Below are 25,022 nucleotides of genomic sequence, written 5' to 3' on the forward strand. Positions count from 1 at the left end.
GAGGAAGGTCGGGCAGCCAGTATATTATAGAATCTAATATTATTGTATTATAATAATGTTTTAATGTCAATTGTCAATATATATTTTCTTTATTGTTATGCATTTGATTTTTTTTTTAAATATTTTTCTATCATGAAGTGTTAATTTATTTTCTAGATTATAATATTTCATACAATTGTTTTCCAGGTAGAGTGATATTATGTTTAACTGTGTAAATACTAAAATATTTCGTATATTATATTTTAATATTTATAATTTTGAATACAACTAATTATTATTATTTATTAGAACAATTATATAGATGTTTAACAAATGTGATGCAGACATGCAGTGTATGTTTAGTCACAGAATTACCCAGAATTTGCAGTAAGTAATTGCCTGGTTTACACATGATTTAACTTTCTAGCATCACAACACGAACTGTCGAACTGTATACCTAACGAGGACTAAAAACAGTGAACTACATATTAGAGCTTATAGAGTACAATTTTCATTTCTATTATAACTCTGTTTTACTAGACAAATAGTTTAATTATTATATTAAGAATAGTTTTAAATAGAAAAGTTATTACTTCTTACTACGGAATTTCGAATTATATAAATCATAATATTCATAATTTGGATTATGTTAAATTGTGTGTATACAATATAATAATTAATATTATATCTCAAAAATGTCAATTACCCACGGGCCACGAATAAAATTTTTAAATTACCGAAAAAAATACTAAAATCGTTAACTATTCTCTGTTTAAATATCTAATCTCGTCCTAATTCGAACTTAAAATATCTATAAAAAAAACTGTTTATATTTATTTTTTAGATTTTTTGGATACAATATGTAACGTATGAGAAAACTTATTTAAATTTCAATGCAAATTGACCATTTTATAACATGTACAAAATAATTTGGCAAGTGTTTGCAAAAAAAAAACCATGCCTATGTATCTTTAATTTTTTTCAACTAATATTATAACGACTTATTAGGAATTTTTTATTAAATTTCAAAAACATTTTGACCCAACTGAAAAAAATCTTATTGACATTCATGGAAAAAAAAAATAAAAAGTCTATAAATACCTGTAACATATAATATGTAAGTAACGTAAATTTTACTATTTTATTCACAGTACCTGAATTTTTTTTATATAATTTAAGAAGGTTGTAAGTAGTTCATATTTTTCCGTTCTAAATGACAGGTACCTAATAGGTATCGATAACATTCCCATGTAACATATCTGGTGTTGTGTTATCATTTTCCTCAACGTCTTCAGTTTGAAAAATCAATCACAAACACTCTATTGTCTTAGTATTATATCGGCAATAGGATCGATAAAGTTTTTATAGTGATTCACAGTGTAATAATAATAATAATAATAATAATAATAACTTTATTGCATTTAAAAAGAATCCATAATACATTAAACAAGAAAAAATTATTTAAATAATTGTCTCCAAAAATCTTGACTTATTGTGGACGAGGCAACAGTTCTTATTTTAAAGATTTGCTTACAATTTTAAGATAATTACATTAACAGTCCTTATCAAACTATTCAAATTAATTTATTAAACAAACGTATATGTAATAACTAAATAATAAATTAAGACAGGCACAAAATGTAAGTACAGTACAAATTGATGGATATGGGTTTTACAAACAAGATTTAATCTTACACGTCTTAATATACTTTTTATAATGTTCGTAATAATCATTATAAAATAATAATTGTTTAATGGATATATTATCGTACTTCATGCACAAATGTATACATATTATATTAATGGGATCTCTTTTTTTCCCAATTTCAGTATTATATTAATTATTTAATATAAAAACATTGTATAACCTATAACCTATTTTTTGACGAGTAGAATAATTATGGTTGAATCTGACATTTTTTAAAATTTATAAAAATACAGATTTATTAGTAGGTACCTACTTCTTTTACATGAGATTTTTCCAAATTGAATATATCATAAGTATTATATAATATATCAGTATTCGAATGAAGGGGTTTCTTAAATACTATCCTTATTAGTTAGTCATAATGAAACAAATATTTTTTTAACAAGCATGCAGTCTCCATTCATCGCTTATAAACATTCATGGATCTACAAAAATCGTTGTTCCGAGAATAATCTGTTTGCGAATAATAGGAATGAGCTTTTCACGATCACAACATTCAACCACAAAAAAAAGATGGGCAAGTGGATGCCACTCTGCTGTACAGTTGGTTACAAGTGGGTCACTGTAATGGATGATGTTAAATTGGAATTCAATATGATATAATATCATTGTATACGAAAAACGATTCTGAGCGAAGACTATGATATATTATTGTGAATAAAGAAATTTAATTTAATTTAATTTATTTACGTGTGACCTATTGTTTTAAATTTTCAATCTTTAGCTATAGAAGTTAAATATTTTATACATTTTTACCTATAAAATCACGTTTAAATTTGATAAACTATTTAAAAATTTGAACTTTAAATGTTTATAAAAAAAATTGTGCCAATGTATTTTTAATATTTTTCAACTGCTATTTTAAAAATTTATCAGGAACCTTGTATTAAATTTTCGTGCTTTTTGACCCAATGAATACATGGGTTATCGATGGGCCTTTTGTGTGTCTCTGCATTCTGTGAAAATGTGTTTGATAGAAGTTGGATAGGTAGCCAAATGTCTAGCATGTTCTTGGTGGCACTTTTTTCATAAGATTGGCATGTATGTATGAGTGTAGCTATATAGTATGACCTATTCTGAGACGATTAAGTACAACTTCGTCTCTTCGTTTGAGAGATATGGGAAAAAAATCATATAACATATACCATTGGTCTCTTTGCAATATGCATATATATATATATATATATCTCAGCTGACTCATTGAAAACAAAAAACAAATTGGCTATTGCTTTGAATGAGCCTAGCCTCTTTAAAATAAATTCATAAGCGGCCTACGACAAATTATATAATATTGTATATAAATTACAGGGGCCCACGATTCTTTATTAAAATTATTATTTTTATCTTTTGATCGTTGGGTATTTTTTTACTAGGTATTAGTAACTTGATGTCAGGGTATATTGACCATACTTTTTCTGAATGTAATTTCCGTTGTATTGACATACTATTAATTATACCAACTACCTTGCTAGTGCCCGTTCCCTACTTACATAATAGCGTTCATTCTAAAGGTCATTTCTAGCGACATTCGCAGAGTCAGCTAATTATCAAGGGGAAAAATTTAGAACATTTCTACGACCATCGATATATATATCGTGTACATAATAATTTAATCAATGGTTGTACGATTATACATATTATATTATAGCCGTAAATCGGTGTGTACTTATGAGGTGTAATTATTAATATTTCAATCATAGAGTAATTACTCTATGACTTCAAAATTTTGAGAAGTTCCGATAGAGGTTAATGCAAAATACGATCTAATCACTATAGTTGAGGATAATATTATTACAGTGGCATATACACTAGATATTTGAACAGTCATGGAAGTTTTCAAATTTCAAAAATGTTTCAATTCTTTGTCATGATAAAACATTATTGGCTCACTAAAACTGTTTATATTGAAAGTGCTCAAATAGCTCCAAATAATAGGTAGGTATTTAAATAACAGTCACAATATGAAAGTAGGACAGTCGGTCTTCAAATAAATGTAAAAAAACCATAGGACATATTTAATAATCATCGTTCTTAATAGTATTAAACACTAAAGATAGGACACCGTTTAAATAGATAAATGCCGAAAACATATAATATTATATTATTATATGTATTTTTGGAGGCTATAAAATATGTCCGATTCCCTTGTAAATTATTGTTTTTGAATAATATATTGTGTACTCTGTACAATATCAAACGTTTTTTGAAAAAGGAGAAGTGAATGTCAACAATTAACTACCAGAAGATTTAAATGCAAGTGATATTGCATGTATGAAATACGCCCCGTTAAATACAGTTGACGCAGTCAAGCGAAGTTTTTCAACATACAACAATTTGTTCAGTGATAATCGCAGGAAATTAATGTTCAAACATAATATTAAGTCGTTGGGCAACACTATTCTGCAATGCATTGAGGTGTAATAATAGTTTAAGGTGGATTACTAGCCCAAAAAATGTTTATTTAGTGAGTAACAAGAAGAAACCTTTAAATTGATCTGAGATAAATCGTTACCAATCATATTGATTTGATAATCAGTAAATGAAGTTTGTTATTCTCCTGAATAATTTACGAATTTTGTAAAATAAAAAATTGTGTGTTGATTGTTGGTAAGTACTTGAACTTTATAGTATTAGAAGCGGAGGCAAAGAGGGAAACTAATGTTTTGTTTACAAAACCTTTTGATAGTGACAAGTAGATGTTAACAGAATACCTAGTGACCAAAAAAAAAGCATTCTCCACAATTATTTGAAAAATGTTATCATAATAAAACCATTTTATAGTACCTATAATAATACAATGTATTGGCATTTAACAATTTTTCATTAAGAAACATAAATTTATGTTTGAAATAAATGAAATTGGAGAAAAATCAATTCCGGGACGTAATAAGTCAACAATCAGGGTTAAGTCGTATAATACAAAATATGACCATAATAATATGATAAAAATTATTTTTTCAATTAGCTAGGTATAGGTAACTACCAACATTGAGTGGCTACTCGTCTTGTGCACGGTTATTACCTATGTAGTTTGCGTTAACGATCGACACTAATAAATAATAATGTTGTTAGTTGTTACCCACGACATGAATGCATGATGGCAGCGCAGCTATAAATAACATAATAATAAAATATATATTATACAGGGTGTCCCGTAAGGATATACCCATTAGCCGTAAATAGGGACTCATAGTAGACAAAAACTGGTATTTTGCTGTTTCACCTATCAACTAAAAAAATACATTAAAAATCATGAGATTGATAAAAATAAAATGTTGAAAAGTCAACATTTTCACAAAAATAAACTCTATAAAATGGTTAAGCTTCAATTGTTTCAAAACTAACAAATAAAAATAACTTTTTTACCAAAAAATGTAATTAAATTAAAAAATAAAATATGTGTACCTAGTCCTTTTCTCTGTGAGTCTAATAAAAAAAAAAATTAGATTTATGATATATTTATATCATCTCAGGAGATATCACAATGGGTAAATCCTCGCGGGACACTATATGTATTGTATATTATAATATGAACAGTCGTACAGAGTGGGTAGTACTGAATCACTGTAAGCATGCTCCCCCAACTCACCACCGTTATTCATTTAACAAGATTTTTATTCAATTATGATTCTTAGAACTTTTAAAGTATACCTACTGAAGTTCCGTGTCTATTATCGTTCTAATTGCGATTTGTAATTCATCAATTTTTATTTTTTAAAAACCAATTGATTAACAACAGTTTATATCGTCACAATAATATTATACTCCTTAAATGGTACGACCCGGGAGTAAAAACGTGTCCAGAAATTTTGATTTTCGAGTTTCGTCTTTAAAAACGGTTTCTACATTTATCGGGCTACCTGGTTTTTTAAACTGTTTTCATAACCGTTTTTATTCCCTGAGTATAAAAAATCTAAGTATCTGAAAATAATAATATGGTCTTTCAATATAGATACTTGCAGGAAAAACTCAAAATTTGAATAAATACATAGTTAAAGCCTCAAAGGATAAAAGGGTCGCCCACTTGATCAGCGAATGTATATGTTTATGTATAACTAATAAATTATAAGTCAATTTCCCTTTTTTTCCAGATATCATATTGAGATAGATCATCTTAACTCTTAAGTTGTCATTGTCGAATTCAGCGATCCACTGCTGAACAATGGGTACATCTAAATAAATCTCTTTTTTCGGAAACTATCTATTGTTCGCGATGTCGTAAATCATATACCTATTATTATTATCGCTTCAATCCTTTTAGCACGCATATTCCAAAAATCCAGAGGCCTTGGATATGTGTGAGTGTGTGGCAATTTTTTTCCTCGCTCAGAATTAGGTCCACAACTTAAATATAAAATATAATAATCCAACTGCTACATCATGCCACACATTATTCTATAGTCATCACAGTTGCAGTATAGTGTGACAAGGTATTATGGTATTATGGCTGTTTTTTTCCTGTCATTTTTTTTTTGTAATAGCATCTAAAGATAATCACATGATTATGTATTATGTGACGTTTTTACTATTCGTTTTTTTTTTTTTTTTTGGTCGAACAGACGAAATAAAAAAATTCTAAAAATGTTAAACTTAAAACCAAAGAAAAATAATGTTTTACATAATCTACATAATATAAACATATTATTTAGATATTATTTTGCATACAACAATATTATTAATATTTTTGTTTTATATAATTGTTAACCTTTTATTGCTATGTTCAAACATTTTACAATTTACCGCTGTATGGCTTATAGGCTAAAGATGAAATTGGGGAGTCTATATGAGGCTAAGTCACCTCGAAAATTGTCATCGAATAAACATATACGCAAAAAATGGTAATTAAAACCCGTTAAGCAATCAAAAATGTAGGTACCATATAATTTTAGGAAGGTATCTAAACAATTCATATTATATATTACCAGGTATATATTATACACAGTTTCATGATACATCGAAAAACTGTAAACGGCAATAAAATCTTAACTGAAATAGATCACATGGTCGGTCAGTACACAATAATCAGTATCTACTAAAAATCACAATTGTATTTTTATTTTATTTTTTTTTTGTTCTACTTAAGGGGTGTCCTGTGGCTTTTGTTTTTCAAATGAGAACCCCCTCTTCTCCACTGTAAATAATAACTACCTATTCGATTTGAAAATGTTGATGTAGCAGAATAAAAATTCGAACGAGTTATTTAACTTTGTGTACTATGGATAATTAATTGGTACAGGTTAATAGGTTTGCAGAAAGATATGTTTAAACATTTTGGTGATTAATTGTAATGTATCAACTATCAACATTAATAATTATTCATTTGTACAAATGGTATAAGTATAATAAATATTAGAACTTAAATACTAGATCCAATATCACAATATCACATCTATTTTATATTTTTATAAAACCATTTGTAAAGACTGCTATTATCCTACTTAGAATAAACATATTAATACTGAGAAACTACTCATTCGAATTTTTGATTAAGTAGATCAAAATTTTCAAAAGAATTATCCATTAAGGATTTTTAGGCAGGGGAGGTTTTTAATTTTAAAATAGATATCTGTATTACCACAGAACACAGGTAGAAAGTACTAAAAAAATTCAAGAATTTAAAAAAAGTAGTCTAAGTATATTAAAAATGTAACAGTTTGAACAGTTTCATTCTTAAAGGAAAAAATGGGGGTGAGCAGCATACACCAAGCACACCTGGCACTGTACTCTATATATAATATAATGATATGTAATATGTACATTTATTTCGTAATAATAGGTTACGCATTTACTATTAAATGTGTTTTCAGTCCATATTCACAAATGTGGTTAAAGATATTATGATAAATCTCTGATTCCTGTCTAAGCACGAGTCCGTGACCAAAATTTGAAACATTTACATATAGTACATATTTTTGTCTAGGTAATATTTTGATAGGTATCGTGAAGAGAAAACTTTTATTCTTCGTGGTAGGTACATTACGCCTATATACATAAATGTTTATAAAAAAATCAGAATTTAAATAAACTATCATTATTAAATGAGGATAACAGAGGAAGCATGCTGGGTTAATCATCCTGTGTAACATATTAGGTACATATTTATAATTCATCGATTTTCAAGACGATCGCTAAAAACACATCCCATCCATTGACACATTCCCTACTTAAATAATTTGTAATAATGGTCCAATACTATTGGTCCAATCCCAACCCTCGGATTGCGATCATGATGTGGTGTAACTATATACAAATTATTGTGAATCTGAAAAATACCTTACTGGTTTTTATAAAGGCGTGAAGTCTTCCCGTGGTCACCAATTACTATCAGCCGTGAATCTAAAAATCTCAAATGGAGGTCTCCATTTTTTGTCAGAAAAAAATATATTATGTATATTTTTATTAGACAATAAAATTAATATATAACACGACCGAAATGGGAGGGGGGGGCTAAAGCTTCTTAGCCACTTGGATCCATGTTTGTCGATAATTCGACTAATAGTAAGCTACCTCATACTACCCAGTACATAGTGACATTAGTTCGTCTGGAAATACAGTTGAAATATTTGAAATTCGTTTTTCGAAATTTTGACAATTTTGTTCCATTAAAAAAACAATACTACAGTCTACAATCCTACATAGGTAGGTACCTATAATATATATATATTATATATAGCTAATGCGTTATCCATTCTCCGGTACCTGCAGACTTTCAGAATTCATATATCGCTTCGTTACAACGCCGATTGGAGAAAGATAATGGTACCTACCTAATTTCTGTTACATAAAACGCACTCAAAACAGTAGCAATTTAAACAGACTTACTATAGTTACTACTACGTTACTATTGCACGTACCTATACTCATCGACCCACTCTGGCGCTTTAAGATAGTAGGCGTGGCCATCGCACTCGGCAATTTCATGTACCTAATAAAAATTAAGTATAATATAAACCTATAATCCTAATCCCCATTATTCTGAACATTAGTTGCAGCTCGGTTATTATTATTATTTTAGTAATATTATTACAGACGCGATAAGAAATGAAATATTTTTTAAAAATCCGGCAAACGTTTAAAGTCTAATATAGGTACGATTTTACAAAGTGTGTGGCCCAAGGATTATGTCACGCAAACAAAAAAATAAGGTACATTCATCGTTAGGTGCATTCCTCTGTATAATAATTATTAGTGCACTAATTGGGGGGAGGTGCGCAGGGGGGCGGGGATCCATTACTGAGTAGGTACCCAATTATTATTTTTTACTGGATCGATGGATTTAAATATTTGATAGCCGATAGGTAGTCCAATGGTTTATGTTAGTTACTGTCAAGTGTCAATAAATTAATCGAAAAATGTAATAGGTACTTATACCTACATTTTCTAATTTTTTTTTAAATTTTAGTGTATAGGTTAGTATGTGCATTTGATAACACAGCTTCCACCGTTCTTATAGTTGCAGCAGCCACTTAGATCATATACTGCCATACTGGCATGTGATCTAAATTTTAAGAGACTTAAATAAAGAACAATATTTATTGACGTTGTTATTAGGTAGGTAGGCACTTATTTATTAATTTAAAAGTATTGATAAGTATTTTATTTTTATCTGGTTTGAGTACCAAAATTGACATTTTAACTACCTATAGATAGATAATACAATTGCATTTTAAGTTGCAACTAAATTTAATAGGTAAATAATATTTATAGGTGTATTTAGGTGAACACAAAAATATATCTTATGTTCACTAAGATGAGTTAAATTTGTAATTCATACAACTTAGAACTGTGGACATATTATAGGCATACATATAGCAAGTGTAATAGATATTTAAAAAACATCTAATGATGTAGTCCGAAAAGAACGTCTCTCTCACTAAAGGTCTGTGATAAATAATTTTGCACTTGGAACGTAGTTTTTCAATCTTTGGATTTAGCTCCTACACTTAATTTTTCCCAATTCGAGCACTGATAATAATGATTAATGACTTAATGAGTAATTTCAAAGTTAACCTAAAATCTAAATTGATTTAAGTACTGACATGCGTATACCTTAGTACCTACAGCGTGTTGACGGTGGATAAAAACAAATTAGTTATTATGTTATTTAACATGTGCTTTTACGCTTGCACAATCCCGCATAATATACTTACATAATAATTATTTTCTGATAATGTTTAGTCAAACGTAGTCGTTTATGACTTTCAAAGTGTGTGTACAAAATTTAATATAGTTTATATAATTATTTCCAGTCAGAATAGTCTCCAGATTGGTACCTATACCTATTTACTACCCAGTATAGGTAGACACCTTATTCAGAAATTTGTTATAGTTACATTTTATTATGAAAGTATACTGTCTATCTACCTAAAAAATAATATAATTCACCCATCTAATATTATATATAATTGTATTTGTTATTTAATGACAAATATTCACCTATTAATACGATTTTTGAGAGCGATTTGAACATAGGTAATAATATTATGTGGGTATATAAAGTATATATAGGACATTATAGGTATACATAGTATTACATACCGTAACGTTAATCTCGCCCCTATTTAACCTCGTTCACAAATTGTTACAATATAATATTATTATGATTGTTCGCGATCGCGAGTTTGACGAGGTGTCATAATATAATAATAACTACCTATTACCGAACCGTTTATAATAATCGTATCAATAGTAGGTACCTATTATTATAGTTTAAAAACTTTTACTAAAATCCAATAATTCCATACTATAATAATATTTAAAAACACCGTTTTGAGTTTAGACGCATTTAAGCCTTTTACAACTCACTCTCTCAAACGATTATAAATTACTATTATTATATATTCTCACTCATTACTCGTACCTACGTGAATGTATATAATATGAATAATTGACAAATATTAGTGGATGGGGGTGGGTTCACAAACTATAATCCGTTTATCCGTAGTGGGTTTATTATTAGGTACATTAAAATATTATATTTACACTGTTTCGAATGCATTGAAAATGAAAAATGTGAATGATGGGTATGCATAAATATAATGATATAAATTATAATGTGTATATTGTTTACGCATAATTCTGGACGCTGTGGTAGGAATTTAACTTTTACTTTAAAATCTATGATACACTATATTACCATATACCCACGCATATAAAATTTATATTATAATATTATGTTGGCTATAGGAAATAAACATAAGTGTAATATCGTGCTGGCTAAAAAGGAGAATAATATATTATTTTTTATACATCACTACGTAAATGTTTAAGCGAATAGAATTTAATTATTTACACCGTAACATTACAACAGTGAATTGTTTCAAATAATCAAATGTAACCAATAAATTTTAATCGTTTTGATTTTTTTGAATTTTAAATTTAATGTTGAGTGTTTTAACTTAAAAGTAAAGTTATATATAAATATTGATTCAATTGTTTTTCCTTTACTCAAAATAATCAACATTCTACACTGCAGGTCGTATAAAGAAGTCCATATTTTACTGCTCTCTCCCATCTCGCTGGTTATGATTGGAAAATGCACGAGTGAAAATATTTTTATTTTATTTTTATTTTTTACGCATTATTATTAGTAGTTTTCAAAGAGAATGAAATTAATAATAATGCATTAATAACTTAAAAATATTTCATAATAATACGTCATATAAATAAAAATAGTTGGTGACGAAAATAGTATTTTAAGAGCCGTTCTTACAATGTCCGGTAAAGTGTCGGCTAATAACGCTAACTGACTGATAACCGATTTTATTACCTACCGGCAGATTTCGTGTCGGTTACCTATGACCGGACGTTGTAAGAACGGCCCTAAATGTTATAATTAGGGCTCGAAAGTTGTAGGAATTATATATTATTCTATATGCTCTCGATTTATAGAACACTAAGCTAGAAAAATCCGAGCTATACGATGGTCAGTTTAAAAAACGAAAATTTTAAATGCATATTTTGCATATTTTGTCAATTTTATAGGCGAAAAGTGCATATTTCTTGATCTTAATATACGCATAAATTTAATATATCTTGCATGTTTAATATTTTCTAAAAAATAAATCAATCTTTTTCTTTCTTAAGATGTGTATTTTAATAATAATGTTGAATAATAAACAGGGTGATTCATTAAGCGTAAAACACTCATTATCTCACTCGAAATATATTAATGTTTTTTAAAATATTTTTTTTACATAGTTTCAAGTTGTTAAAAAACAACGTTTTTATTAAAAAATCATATTTTTAAATATTTTTTTCCTTGTATATTTTAAGTTTTTACTTTTTGGAATGACACCGTAGAGTTTTAATTTAATTTTCCAAAGCAGAATATTTTTCTAAGTATGTATTTTGATACATAAAAATCGAATTTAGGACGATTATTTTAGTGGAGTGGTAAGGGATTACCCCGCAAAATGTTTGTTCACTACTCCGCTTGTCTAAACTTAAAATACTTATAACTCATAAACTAAATGAATCACCCTGTATATTTAATAAATATATATATATAAATATTATTTATTAATGTAAATGTAGATAGGTATTTATTGTTATCATTCTTATCATCGCAATCGACTATTTTAACGACAATGGTAATCTCTATCACGCCTATATTCCGATGTACTATCTTTTTGAATGTATTTTTTAAATAATTTTTTTAAGTTCAATAAAATGTAAAAATGCCATACAGTTTTTCGCCAAATTTTAAATATTATAAATTTATTTTCCAAATTTTACATTTCTTTTAGTACAATTTAATAACAACGGAAATTGGCTTTTTTGGAGTATTTATGAACATTAATTATCAAACTCTTTTGCACATTTAACATTTTTGCCGTGCATATTTTTCAATTTTTTGTGCATATATTAACATGCATAACTTTCCCTTTTTAGCTCCTATAACTTCCGAGCAATATAGTTATAATATTATATAACTTATAATATACATATTTTTTCAACAGTTTAAGTGCAAATGAAGTGTCAATTTAATTTATTTAAAATTACTTCAATAGTTCATATATTTATTGCTATTATTCTAACGTTGGTTTATTGTTGCTGTTACATTTTTCACCAATATCCATAATGTAAGAATTAAAAAAAGTGAAGTTCCTAATAATGAACCCGTGTAACTTATAACTTTATGAGTGTTGGCAGAAAAAATAAACAATAGGTACCTACCTATTAAAATAAATAATTTTGAATAAAAATTCACCAGTGTGTGCGGTTAATAATTTAAATAATTAAGGTCTTATAATATTTTTTATTAACTTAAAATTAAATCCACAAATTCACCATATAAAAAAAACTGCTTTATCGAATTCCATAATGTTCAATCCAACCATGTACAGACTTTTGCAAATTTTACCATCATTAGGTACATTATTATTTTTCTAATTATTGTCAACCGTGACGGTCCTTCATCAAAACACATACCTATTAAACAAATCTTATAGGTACGTATATAGGTACATTAAAAACAAAAACTTATCCACCGTTGTTCATTAATAATAAATTACTTAGTGGTGAAAGTGTGGATAAAATTGACGCTTTATTTGTACGTGTGGATTAGGACTTAACGGGGATATCACAATAAAAAAAAAAACGTGCCATGAGTCCTTATGGTGATGTGGAAATTTGCACACAACCTGTTGAATAAAGAAATTACGATTCATGTTATACACTTATATACCTACGTTTACCTATATGTCTTGTCTTCGACGCATTATTTAAGCATTGAGCTATAGGTTTTGTTATAAATAATTTTATAACTTAATTCAGTGGCAGCCCCAGGGCCCAGGGGTGGGCCACGGCCCACCCTAAAATCTTCTCGGCCCTGCTGGCCCACCCTGTATGAAGTAATATTGTAATTTTGAAAATGTATGTGATATTTTTCTCAAGAAGTGTTGCAAGTAGGTGGATATGTTATGGCTTTACTCAGTAACAAATTGAAGAGGAAGAGGGTTATTGAATTTTTAAAAATTAGCTGGTATTACACTCGATACCTAGTGAAATTTATTTTTTATTAACCTATAATTTTAAGTTGTTACCACCCGATATTGTTACGCCACTGGCCTTTCCTTTTAAATCAGTGGCCTCAGCTTAACCCATGACAAAAAAACCGGACAAAAAAAATCTGGTGCCGCCACTAGAACTTATCGTGTACCTATTGCATGCTCGCCCAATTTGAATGCTAGTTAAGGATTTATTAAAATTCTGGTTTTTGGAATTTCGAACTATATTATATGTAGTCAAAGACTATAGTTATTGATAAGACTATATTACTTACTACTATATTAATTATTATAGTACTATTTGTATTTTTAATAACGTGTATCTACCGACGTTTAAAAACTGTATTGAAGATATGTCAAGAGTTATTTTTTAATGATAAATGATAGGTATAATTATGTCCACATAGGAAATAAAATAAAAACTCCACTAAAATTCAGAATTCAGAGTTATAATACTTTATATCCCAATGAGGACATAAGCGTGTCCAGTCCTATGACGCAGAGGGTGCAACCTGGTGCGCACCCAGGGGGCTAAGGAGCTTTAGCCCCCCTTTTTGAACAATTTTTGTTATTCTCAAATTCACCATTGTTACCTATATATAATAGGAATTTAAAAAAAAATGTTGTCCCCTATTTCAGTAGGTAAACAATTAAAATAAAATCATACACCGAACATAGATAGTAAATCGTTATTTACACATCTTGTCCCAATGGGTTATCGATCTTCATAATAAATCTAGGTAGGTACCTATCTAAATAGTATTAAATATGAAATATAAGTTAGAACCATACGTCAACATATTTTTTATCTGAAGCATACAATATTAAATAGGTATATATTTTTTGAATTAAAAGGGCTGACAAGTTACAACACCCGAATACTACCCCCTGGCTACGTGGGAGTTTACCAATTGCGCTCTAAACATTTTAGGGTCGATGGACCAATTGCGCTTTATACATTTTAGGGTCAATAGACAAATTGCGCTCAAAACATTTTACAATACCTAAGGAAAAGTTATAAGTTAGTTATACATTTTTTATGCGAGTATTAATACATATTATATAAATAAATAAACATTTTTTTCTTCAAATTTAACAAGTTACTTTTTGATCGTCAATTATATAAAATGTATTTTAATTATAACTTGTTTTCGTCTATCACTTAAATGCATATTTCCGTGATCAAATGTCCGTAATAATAATAACGTTTCATAAAATTCCCGATACCGTTATAAAATGTATTATAACCACTCACTCTAACCAGTACCTAATCAATTGATCAATAAATATGTTTTTTAATTTTCAAGCATTTTAGTGTGTTTGTGTTGATGTTGATGGAATTAGATCAAAAAACAATATTTCTAAATCTGAAGATAGCCGCCAGATGGCAAATTTGAATACAAGCGCAATTGGTATATTTACCGTAAAATATAAGAGGTGCATTTGGTACACTGACCCTAAAATACAAATTTTGTTTTGGCGCAATTGGTCCATGCCCAGCTACGTCACTACATAGGTATAATACCATAACATTTATAGGTGCCTACTTAAAACATCTGTTTGGATCCGTAGACAGGTAGGTAATCATTGGTATATATACATTATTAAGAGAATAAGATATTATGCATAGGTACCTATTTATTTCAATTCGATACTTTCTATTTATTTAATTTTTTTCGTGCGTAAAATATAATTAGAAGTATTATACTTAAAAATTTTATATTAACTCAATTTATTAATGTGGAGACCTGCAGCTATAATACGCCTATATAATCATCAAATTCAATAACACCGTATATTAATTTAGGCCAGAACATAATAATATAATTTCTATAACACAACATCGTATAAAAATGCGAATACAATTTCGTTCTTCTTTACTTTCATACTATATTATATTATTCCATTCTATTAATATTAATAATAATATTTCGTGATCTTGTCTCGTGATTGTTTTATTGCGATCACCGTTAATAAACTCTTATAATATTATAGGAAGGTAGGTACCTATCTCTTTAATTTTAATTTATAGAAATAATATAACCTACCTACCTAGTAGTATTATAGGTAGGTACACTACAGTAGGTACAGATATCAAAACAGGGTCATATAAAATATGTTGTTAAAAAAATGATGGAAATTATATAACGAAGAACTTATTACATGTCTAATAATAATAATTATATAATCATTTCTTAATTTTTACTTACATATAATTTTGTAGTTTTGTGGCACGAGATGACCCCTGATATTATTTACTTTAAAGATTTGTTTCTACTATATTTTATCAAACGTTATTATATTCGTATTATTGCTTATATTTGCAGTAGATCGGTGGACAAGATCTGAAATAATCAATGCATAAATTTGTCGATTTTTAACAACAAAATAGGTAGGTAGGTAAGGTACCTATCAAATTCTATACATCCTATTCATTACACATTATTTAACTTTCACTTTACAATACCTATTTTTAAATGTTTAAAACTATACATTATACATAATTTAAAAGTATGTTTTTTATTTGAAATACTTTTCGTTTAAAATAAATACATAATATTATTCTTGAAATCCTCCAAGACGGTTAATAGTTAACTTAGAATGGGGTTGTAATCTTTAAAATAATTCAAAATATGTTTTTATTATAACATTTATTTATAGGCGGATCCAGAAATATTTCACGAGGGGAAAGGGGCATATTCGAAAATATAGGGGACTGGGGGGGCATAACCCCCTTTCCCTCCAACAACTTTATGAGATATGGGAGTATTTGAGTATTATAAGTTAAAACTCAAGTTTTGGATTTTCTGAAACGAAAGCTTTGAACACTTAGTAACAACTAGTATAAGAAAATATTTTATCCAAATACTATTTAATTGATAAATACTTAAAGAATTAAATATAATATTATAAACTATGCGCATTTTTAAAAACATTCATTCAAACAATTGATTGCTAACAAAATAAACTTTAAATAAATAAATACAATTGTTTAGCATATGTACTACCTATAGTATTATTTTCAATTCTGAAAAAAAAATTAACATTTAATAAACATTTTTTTTTTGGTCAATACTAAAAAATATTAAAATTGAATTTTGCATTTAAACAACTTTTCTGGTATACCTGCTAAGTAATACTAATAACATTGTTGGTCCCCTAAAGTCTATACACAATATTAGAAAACCTAATCTGTTGAAAAAAAACACATTTCATTTTTGGTATGGGCAATTAATACCATTTTACCTAAACTTTGGGATATTATAATCATACACAGTTTTATTTTCTAAAAGATATAAATATTAATTTTACTAATAATTCACAGGTAATAAATGAACCATGGTATAACAATAAAATGTTTGGTTGTTTATTAAAAAATATACGTAATTGTTTACACAGATGACTTTTTAGTTTTCTTTACAACTTTACGTTCTTTGGAAACATTTAATTTTCGTTTCTTGTCTACTTTAGAAGTCTGATCAACATTAATAATTGACACTAAATTTTTTTTTACTTTTACTTTTTTACTTTTATCATTTGATTCTTTCTTTGATTTAGATGATGCTGGATCTTTTATATCTGCATTAGGTCTAAAAACAAAAATGTTTCATGATTTGTTTATTATATAGTTATTACATGATTAGGTTAGAACCAGAATTCTTATAAATATTTAAGATTTAATTTAATTATTAAAGTGTTTCAATACAACAATATAACTAAAATATTTGTAATGAGCCACCTACAGAATAGGTAAAGCACAATTGCGCATTAAATGAATACCATGATAGCACACCGATCCCATATTACTTAATAAAACCATAACATGATTACATGAACATGATATTGAGATGGCTTGATTTTAAATTATTTGTTAACAAATTTGTTTTTTAATTAACATTGTTTTTTATTATGAATATTAAATAATAATATTAAGTCCACCACAAATTACTATAAAAAAACATCTTAACAACAATTATTAACCAAATCACAACCATGGTAATTTGTCATCAGCCTATGATTGGAAAGTGAATAACTAATCATACATTTTTAAGTAAATAGTGAATGTATAAAAATATTATGCATTTGACCAATTTTGAAATTGTATATTTTTTATATATTAATATAATGTATAATATTATAATGTGGTGGACAATCATGTTATGATCTTATCAGGTTAATAAGGATAAATACGAAACCGTGTTACTAGTTTGCTGTGCAATTGTGGTGTACTGTGGCCATAAGCATGTTCACAGGTATGGCCAATATGACCAGTACCCTTGGGATACCCTACCCCAATTGGGTATCCATGAGGAATACCACTGACAATGCCATACATAAAAATTTTTTAATAAATGAAAACAATTGTCGTCGGTAGATAATGCTTTAATAGTTGAATGGATTGTTCCGTTTTTATAATTTTGTAACAAGGTAAATGATGGTTAAATCAAAAATGTGTAGAACAATGACAAAAAAAAATTGATTCATTGATCATTAATGTTTTTATTTATTGAACACCAAATAACCAACAACCTAAACTACGACGACATTATTGAAGAATTAATAGAATTAATAAAAGTTATAAAAGTGTATTCAATTTTTAAAAATTAAAATTAAATTAAATTTTAAAAACAGTTTAAAGAAATTTTAATTGTATTCATTGTATTCAAATATTAATTGGATCAAAAATAAAAAAATGATTTATGTATTTATATGTTTTCATTTTTCTGAAATTTTTCTTGGTCATTCCTACGAACAAATCCTACACGACTATGACTGTGGCAGAACTGTGGTCTATTAGTGGTTAAAAAGGAAAATCAATATGATACGGATAAAGGAGAATGTTATATTCCAGAAAAATCCCCTTGTACAATGGCGGATTTAACGGTAGTTTAAATGGAATGTTCCAACAAACCCACAATCCTAATATGTTTAAAATTATGTAAAATTATAGTTTTTTTTTTTAATTTTTACAAAAAAAAAATACATTTCATATTGGGAACTAAAATATAATTTACCATTGTAGTTAGGGTAATAAAAACAATTTCATAGATTAGTATACAGAGGTCTCCAAACTACGGCCCGCCGTCCCATAGGACGGTAAATAAAATATAGATATCTGAAGATATGTGTAATTTAAAAAGTCGTTATCGCGGGAACGTATCATGATTTATGAGTTCAACAACAGACATTACCTTATCCTTTTATATTTTTATTTTTAACGTCGATAACGGAGTTTGTGCTGGTCAGAGATTAGTCACATAGACAAGCGGTACAACAAAATCATTTCATAACGTTTGTACAGTTACACGACATCTAAATTTGCAGTGCCTTTATTATAAATATTATTCTTTACCTATTAATTTACCAATTCGGCATGCCAGGAAGAGGATTGAAAAGGAAAATACATTCAGAATGTCGTGTTTTCAATGAAAAGTGGTCGTTGGATTATTTGGTAATTTATTCAGGTGACAAAATATGTTTAATATGCAAAGAAAGTATTTCTGTACTTAAGGAGTACAATATCCGAAGGCATTATGAAACAAATCATAAGACAACTTTTTCAAAATTTACTGGGAAATTAAGGTTAGATAAATTGCAGTCATTTCAAAATAATTTTTCATCACAAGAATTTATATTTAAAAAACAAAAAAATATTAATGAAGCTGCTACAAAGGCTAGTTTTCGTATTTCACATCTATTGGCAAAAAGAGGAAAAGCGTTTTCTGATGGTAGTTTAATAAAAGAATGTATAATTCAAGCAGTTGAAAAAATTTGTCCAAAAAGAATTGATACTTTTAAAAATATTAGCTTTTCTGCTAACACAGTTACCCGTAGAATTGACGATATTAGTGATAATTTAAATTCTCAGATTAGTAATAAGACTCAAGAATTCATTTTGTTTAGTATAGCACTTGACGAATCAACAGATGTTTCTAATACGTCACAGTTACTTTTATTTATTCGAGGTGTTAATAAAGATTTAAAAATTTCAAATGAACTACTTTCTGTACATAGCAATATAGCATGCATGAAACTACGACAGGTATCAACATATATAAAGTTATCAAAAAATCATTTTTAGAATATAATTTGAAGTGGGAAAATTTGAAATGTATCACTACTGATGGCGGAAGAAATAGGTGTGGCACAAAAAAAGGTTTAATTGGACAGATATTTATGAGTTGTAAAAAAGAAGGTTTTAAAACAATGACTTTGCATTGTATTATACATCAGCAGACATTATGCGGAAAAACACATATCATACATCAAGTCAAAATATAGATCGGCCATGACTGACAAACACTTGGAGTCAATTTTGAAAATTGGAACTAGCAACATATAACCTCCATTTGATCGAATATTAGCAGAAAAACATCAATTTCATACTGCTCATTAAAAAAAAAAAAAATTATTTAAAAAATTATTAAAATTACAAAGTATATAATATTATCTTTTAAATTTATACCAATATTATATTTAAGTATATGGTAGGCAATATTTTATAAAAAGATTTAAAGTAAACTTATATTTGTATACCTGTATTTTAATAAAATTAAAAATTATACGTGTTAATACTTTTGGCCCGCTAAGAGCATTTGATATTTTTTGTGGCCCTTGAATAAAAAAGTTTGGAGACCCCTGGATTAGTATATTACTGATACATTTTGTTTGTGGCGCTTTTCATGGATTTTCTGACTTTATTTGAACCCTTATATCCGCCATTGACATGACAAAATATTATTTTTTAATTTTATACTTAATCAATTTTTAGTTACTTATGATATCTATGTGGTTTTGCTCTAATTTCATTTCTATCAATAGACTGTTTTTCTAATTTTCTTCTGGTGTTCTTATGCAATCGTTTCATTTCTAACATATAGTCTGGTACTGGACATCCTGAATCCCTCATCACCGTGGCAATGCTGTAGCAATAACAAATTATTTATATAGTAAGCTAATGCATTTACATAAAAAAAAACAAATTTACCTTCTTAACATTGGTTTGTCGTCATTTGTAAAAAATGTAACAGCCTTACCAGAACGTCCTGCTCGTCCTGTCCTACCAATTCTATGAATATATGAGATGGCTGAAGATGGAAAGTCATAATTTACCACCAAATTTACACCTTTGAAATCGATACCTCGGCCCATAAGCTCTGTACAAATTAAAACCCATATTTTTCCTTCTCGAAAGGCCTTTACTGTGTTGTCTCTCTGAAAATAAGTTGTTTTATATTGTTCAAAATATATATCTATTTTTCATTATTACAACTCACTTGTTGTTGAGTTCTATCAGCGTGTATAGCATCTACATTAATTCCATCATAAATTAGTTCACTGAAAAGTTCTTTTGCTCGCTCTTTAGATTGTAAAAATATCAAGACTGGAGGTGATAGACCCTGAAACATAATTTAAAAATATATAAATCATAAAATAACATTGATATGTTTTTTGTAATTTATAAGTTATGGAATTTACTTTTTTCACTAAATCTCTCATCGCAATTAATTTTCCTTCTTCGTTGCCAACAAATACTAGTTCCTGTTCGACCATTGTGGTAGTAGTGTTCCTGTACAATAACAATAAACAATAAACATTAAATGTTAATAACAATAAATACAATATACTCTATATGGATGAAAAAAAATTATTGTGATAAGGAAAATTTACATTTATATAACAGTGAAGGCACTAAAGTATTAACGATCAGTATATATTTTAATTTAAAACCAATATTAAGAAATCATAATATTTACAATTTCTAATTATATAAAATTCCAAAGATTCCGATAAATATATTAATGATTATAGAGAAATTATTGTTTTTGAATTTTGTTCAGTATTTTCTTGGGTAGGTGTTATGGTATTCTTTGTATATTTCAATTAATGTTAGAACATTATTGTAATTTGACTGTAATGAAATTTCCAAAATAATATTTTAGAACCACCATTACTCAAGCTCATATTAGAGATGTAGCCACGTTATTTTCTATTAGTGATATGGGAAAATAATTAAACACCGATGTCCCAACTATAAATTATTGATACATTGAAAACTATGGATGCACATAAGATATGTATAAGCTATAATTTGTATATCCATGCACGATTGGATGTCATCTTTTATGACAATATTCTGGCCTACTATATAGATTAGAAAGGTAATCTGAAAATGTCTATACTCTGTTCCACGAGAGAACATGCAGTTCTGCGCATCCCCCTATGTCACCCTGCTTTCGAAACTGGTTCCCTTATGACAGGGTGTGGTGTAGGGGAACCAGTTTTGGTCAGTGGGCGGCATGATCTCTCGTGGAACAGAGTATAGTAATTTGAAAATTGGTTGATAACATTATTAAATCACTCTTAAACTTTTATTGCTTCTCAAAGAAGAAAAATAACAACAGTCATCATAGCTTAGAAGTGTTTTATATTTAACTTTGGATCACCCACAACTTTACGCTTGACTCAAAAACTACCATCATAATTCCACTGCTGAAATGTATTAATCATACAAATAAATTGGTTGAATAACAACAACATACCTATTACCAACTGTTACTGCTATAAGACCATCAAGATTTTTCTTTGACCATTTTGCCACTTCTACTGTATACGTAGCACTGAACATGGCGCGTTTAGCATTTGGACCACAAGCTTTATAAATTATTGCTAATTGGTCTCTAAAACCTCGAACTCCAGTTTCAAACAATTTGTCAGATTCGTCTATTATTAACCACTCAATGCTATTATGTGAAATATAATAGTTAAAATATTTGTTTTTAATTTTACATAACAAAAAATTTACAATCAACATTACTTGTTAAGTTCAACAGCTGGTGGTTCTTGTTGCAGTAGAAACACAAGTCGATTAGGTGTTGCTATTAAGATATCTATAATACATATCATAAATAAAAATGTATGTATTATTTATCAGCAGTAGTAAATATGTTTGGCTTTTCATAACACAAACTAAGGTAGATATAGAGAACTAGTATAGGACTGGCATCTTAACATATCATATTGACATTGGATTTATTAAGCACAGAAAAATTATTCTCAAAATTAAAAATTAAAAAAAGTAGTTTAAAAAAAAAAGGAGAGCTGGGGACATGCTGAAATTGATAAATTTTGAATTACTTTAATATGCAAATGTCTGAAATAACTTTATAACTAAGTTTTAAATTGTTTATTAACAATAACATAAAAGTAAGTAAGTAAGTACGATAGGTAAATTCTGATTTCACTAAAATGTTAAACATAATATAAATACTAAAATTTAAAAAAAAAAAATTTCGAAAAATATAAATTGTTATTTTAAAATTTAAACTCAGAAACATGATTTCTGAAAAAAATTGAGCATTTAACAAAATTTCGAAATAAAGTTTGATCAACTTTTTTGAAAGTACCATCAAATTACGCATGCAAAAACACACATTTTGAAAAAAACTAATTCCAAAAAATCCCTTTGAGAACTTAACTGCAGTTATGCCAAATTTAAATGTATATACCTATATTTTAAATTTTTATTAAATGGGCATATTTCTACACTTATTTATTGATATTTTAATTAAATATAAAACATGTGTTACACCGCGTACAAGAAGAATACCAACAAATATTTGAAACTATAAGTATTCAATATAAATTATTATTAAATCATTATTACCAAATTTTTGTGCTAATTTTGGGTTAAATTTTTCTTTGTCTTTATTAATTTTGGTAAATGTATGTGCTCGTAGTCCAATTCCTTCACACAATCTTGTACATTCTCTGTAGAAAAACAAAACAAAAAAAAAAAAAAACATTAGATATAAAATTACACAGGTTGCAATTATTTTTTCCAATTTTATTGTACATACCTTAATGTTTGTTTTGCCAACTCTCTTGTTGGACTCACAATTAAGGCTCTAAATCCTTTATTTAATGGTTTATTTAAATGATGAATGATAGGTACTAAGAACGCTGCAGTTTTTCCAGAGCCGGTTGGTGCACATGCAAATATTTGCCTTTTCTAACAAAACAAGAGATTAATTCATGTACCTACTTATAGGGTAGGGTTCGTACAATCCTCCGGATTCCAGTTACTTGGGACTCACCTGCAACATAACTGGGATAGCCTGAGTCTGAATAGGCGTTGGCACAGTGTAACCAGAATTTTTGAGATTTTCCATCAACACTGGACTCAAAGAATAGGCTTCTTTCATCATGTCAAAAGTTGAAAGCGCTTCAGGAACACGATCGCCGACCGTTTTGACTTTAATCTGTTTCGCAGTGGATTTGTCATCCTTTTTGACATGGAAAATACAAAGAAACAAGTCAAGTTAAGAACGTTAACGCAGTAATTTGTAATTTATCTATAGATTACCTCGGGGTGAATCGCAATCTTTTCTGGTTTTTTGAATTTTGCGCCAACGGACAGCTTTTTGAATATGTCAAAAGAGTCCATCGTCTCAACTACAGCTATTACCTATCAACAATCAACGGCCAACGCGTTTCACGGATTCACATTCACAGATCATGGTTCCCGCACGTTGTATATTATATTATTTTATCACTTTGATTATCATAAAATCGTTTATCACTCTCACGATAAGAACAATTCTGCAGCGCTCGCAGACCGCAGTGGAATTCTTATGTACTATTATACCATTGTACTATTGTAAGCATAGACATAAGTTAATATGTATTTGATTGTAAGGCTTTATTATCCTAAATTTATTATAGGTGGGATTATTGTTTCACCCATAATATTTAGCCATGATTTCGTCATGGATTAAATATAGTACATGGCACGACTAAATAAATAATTTATTAAGAATTTCAAACATAAAATAATTTGTACATTTTCGTGATTTTTACAAGATCTAAACTCCAAATGCTTATAGAAAAAATTGTGACTGGATTTTTAATATTTTTCAAACGCCATTTTAACAATATAATATTATAAGGAGACCTTGGATTAAAGTTTCAAGCTTTTTTTACCCATCAAATAAAATTGTATTGACATTCAAAGAAAAAAAACTGAAAATGTCCGTATAAAGAGTTCGAAACAAATAAAAATATTTTGAAAATTTTATCGTGTAGAGAAATAGCTAATATAAACAACCAGTGAAATGGTCATTTGTTAATTGTTTTAAAGTTACACCAAAAACCAAAATCGATTTTGGCAAAAACCGATTTTACTTAAAAATTCCCGTTTTTCCTTAATTTTATGTTGTTTTTTGTTGGGAAAAAAAATTGGGAGAATTGGTAGCGATCCTACTTATACATTTTAACTGAATAAATAATTAACTAGTTTAGTGAAAAAGTTAAAAAAAATTAAC

The 25,022-nt window shown here is 28.0% G+C and overlaps 1 protein-coding gene across 1 annotated transcript; it reads right to left on the reverse strand.

Moving 5' to 3' along the window:
- Positions 1–17,043: 17,043 nt before the first annotated feature.
- On the reverse strand, positions 17,044–24,236 carry LOC100161048 (probable ATP-dependent RNA helicase DDX52). Its single transcript, XM_001950898.5, has 11 exons — positions 24,065–24,236; positions 23,796–23,984; positions 23,559–23,710; positions 23,366–23,469; positions 22,517–22,589; positions 22,242–22,442; positions 21,178–21,268; positions 20,976–21,098; positions 20,687–20,913; positions 20,475–20,621; positions 17,044–17,288 (listed from the first exon to the last, which is right to left on the reverse strand). The coding sequence occupies exons 1-11, from the start codon at positions 24,143–24,145 to the stop codon at positions 17,090–17,092; spliced, it is 1,587 nt and encodes a 528-aa protein (XP_001950933.1). The 5' UTR covers positions 24,146–24,236; the 3' UTR covers positions 17,044–17,089.
- Positions 24,237–25,022: the final 786 nt, after the last annotated feature.

This window comes from Acyrthosiphon pisum, chromosome A1, assembly GCF_005508785.2.
Source record: "Acyrthosiphon pisum isolate AL4f chromosome A1, pea_aphid_22Mar2018_4r6ur, whole genome shotgun sequence".
Lineage (NCBI taxonomy): Eukaryota > Metazoa > Arthropoda > Insecta > Hemiptera > Aphididae > Acyrthosiphon > Acyrthosiphon pisum.

What these genes read in the sequence shown, in the direction of transcription:
- LOC100161048 (XM_001950898.5), bottom strand. Translation starts at nt 24,145, where the DNA reads ATGGACTCTTTTGACATATTCAAAAAGCTGTCCGTTGGCGCAAAATTC. An exon ending in AAAATTAGCACAAAAATTTG is followed by an intron (nt 22,590 to 23,365) that starts GTAATAATGATT and finishes TATGTATTATAG; the next exon opens with ATATCTTAATAGCAACACCT. An exon ending in CTGATAGAACTCAACAACAA is followed by an intron (nt 20,914 to 20,975) that starts GTGAGTTGTAAT and finishes ACTTATTTTCAG; the next exon opens with AGAGACAACACAGTAAAGGC.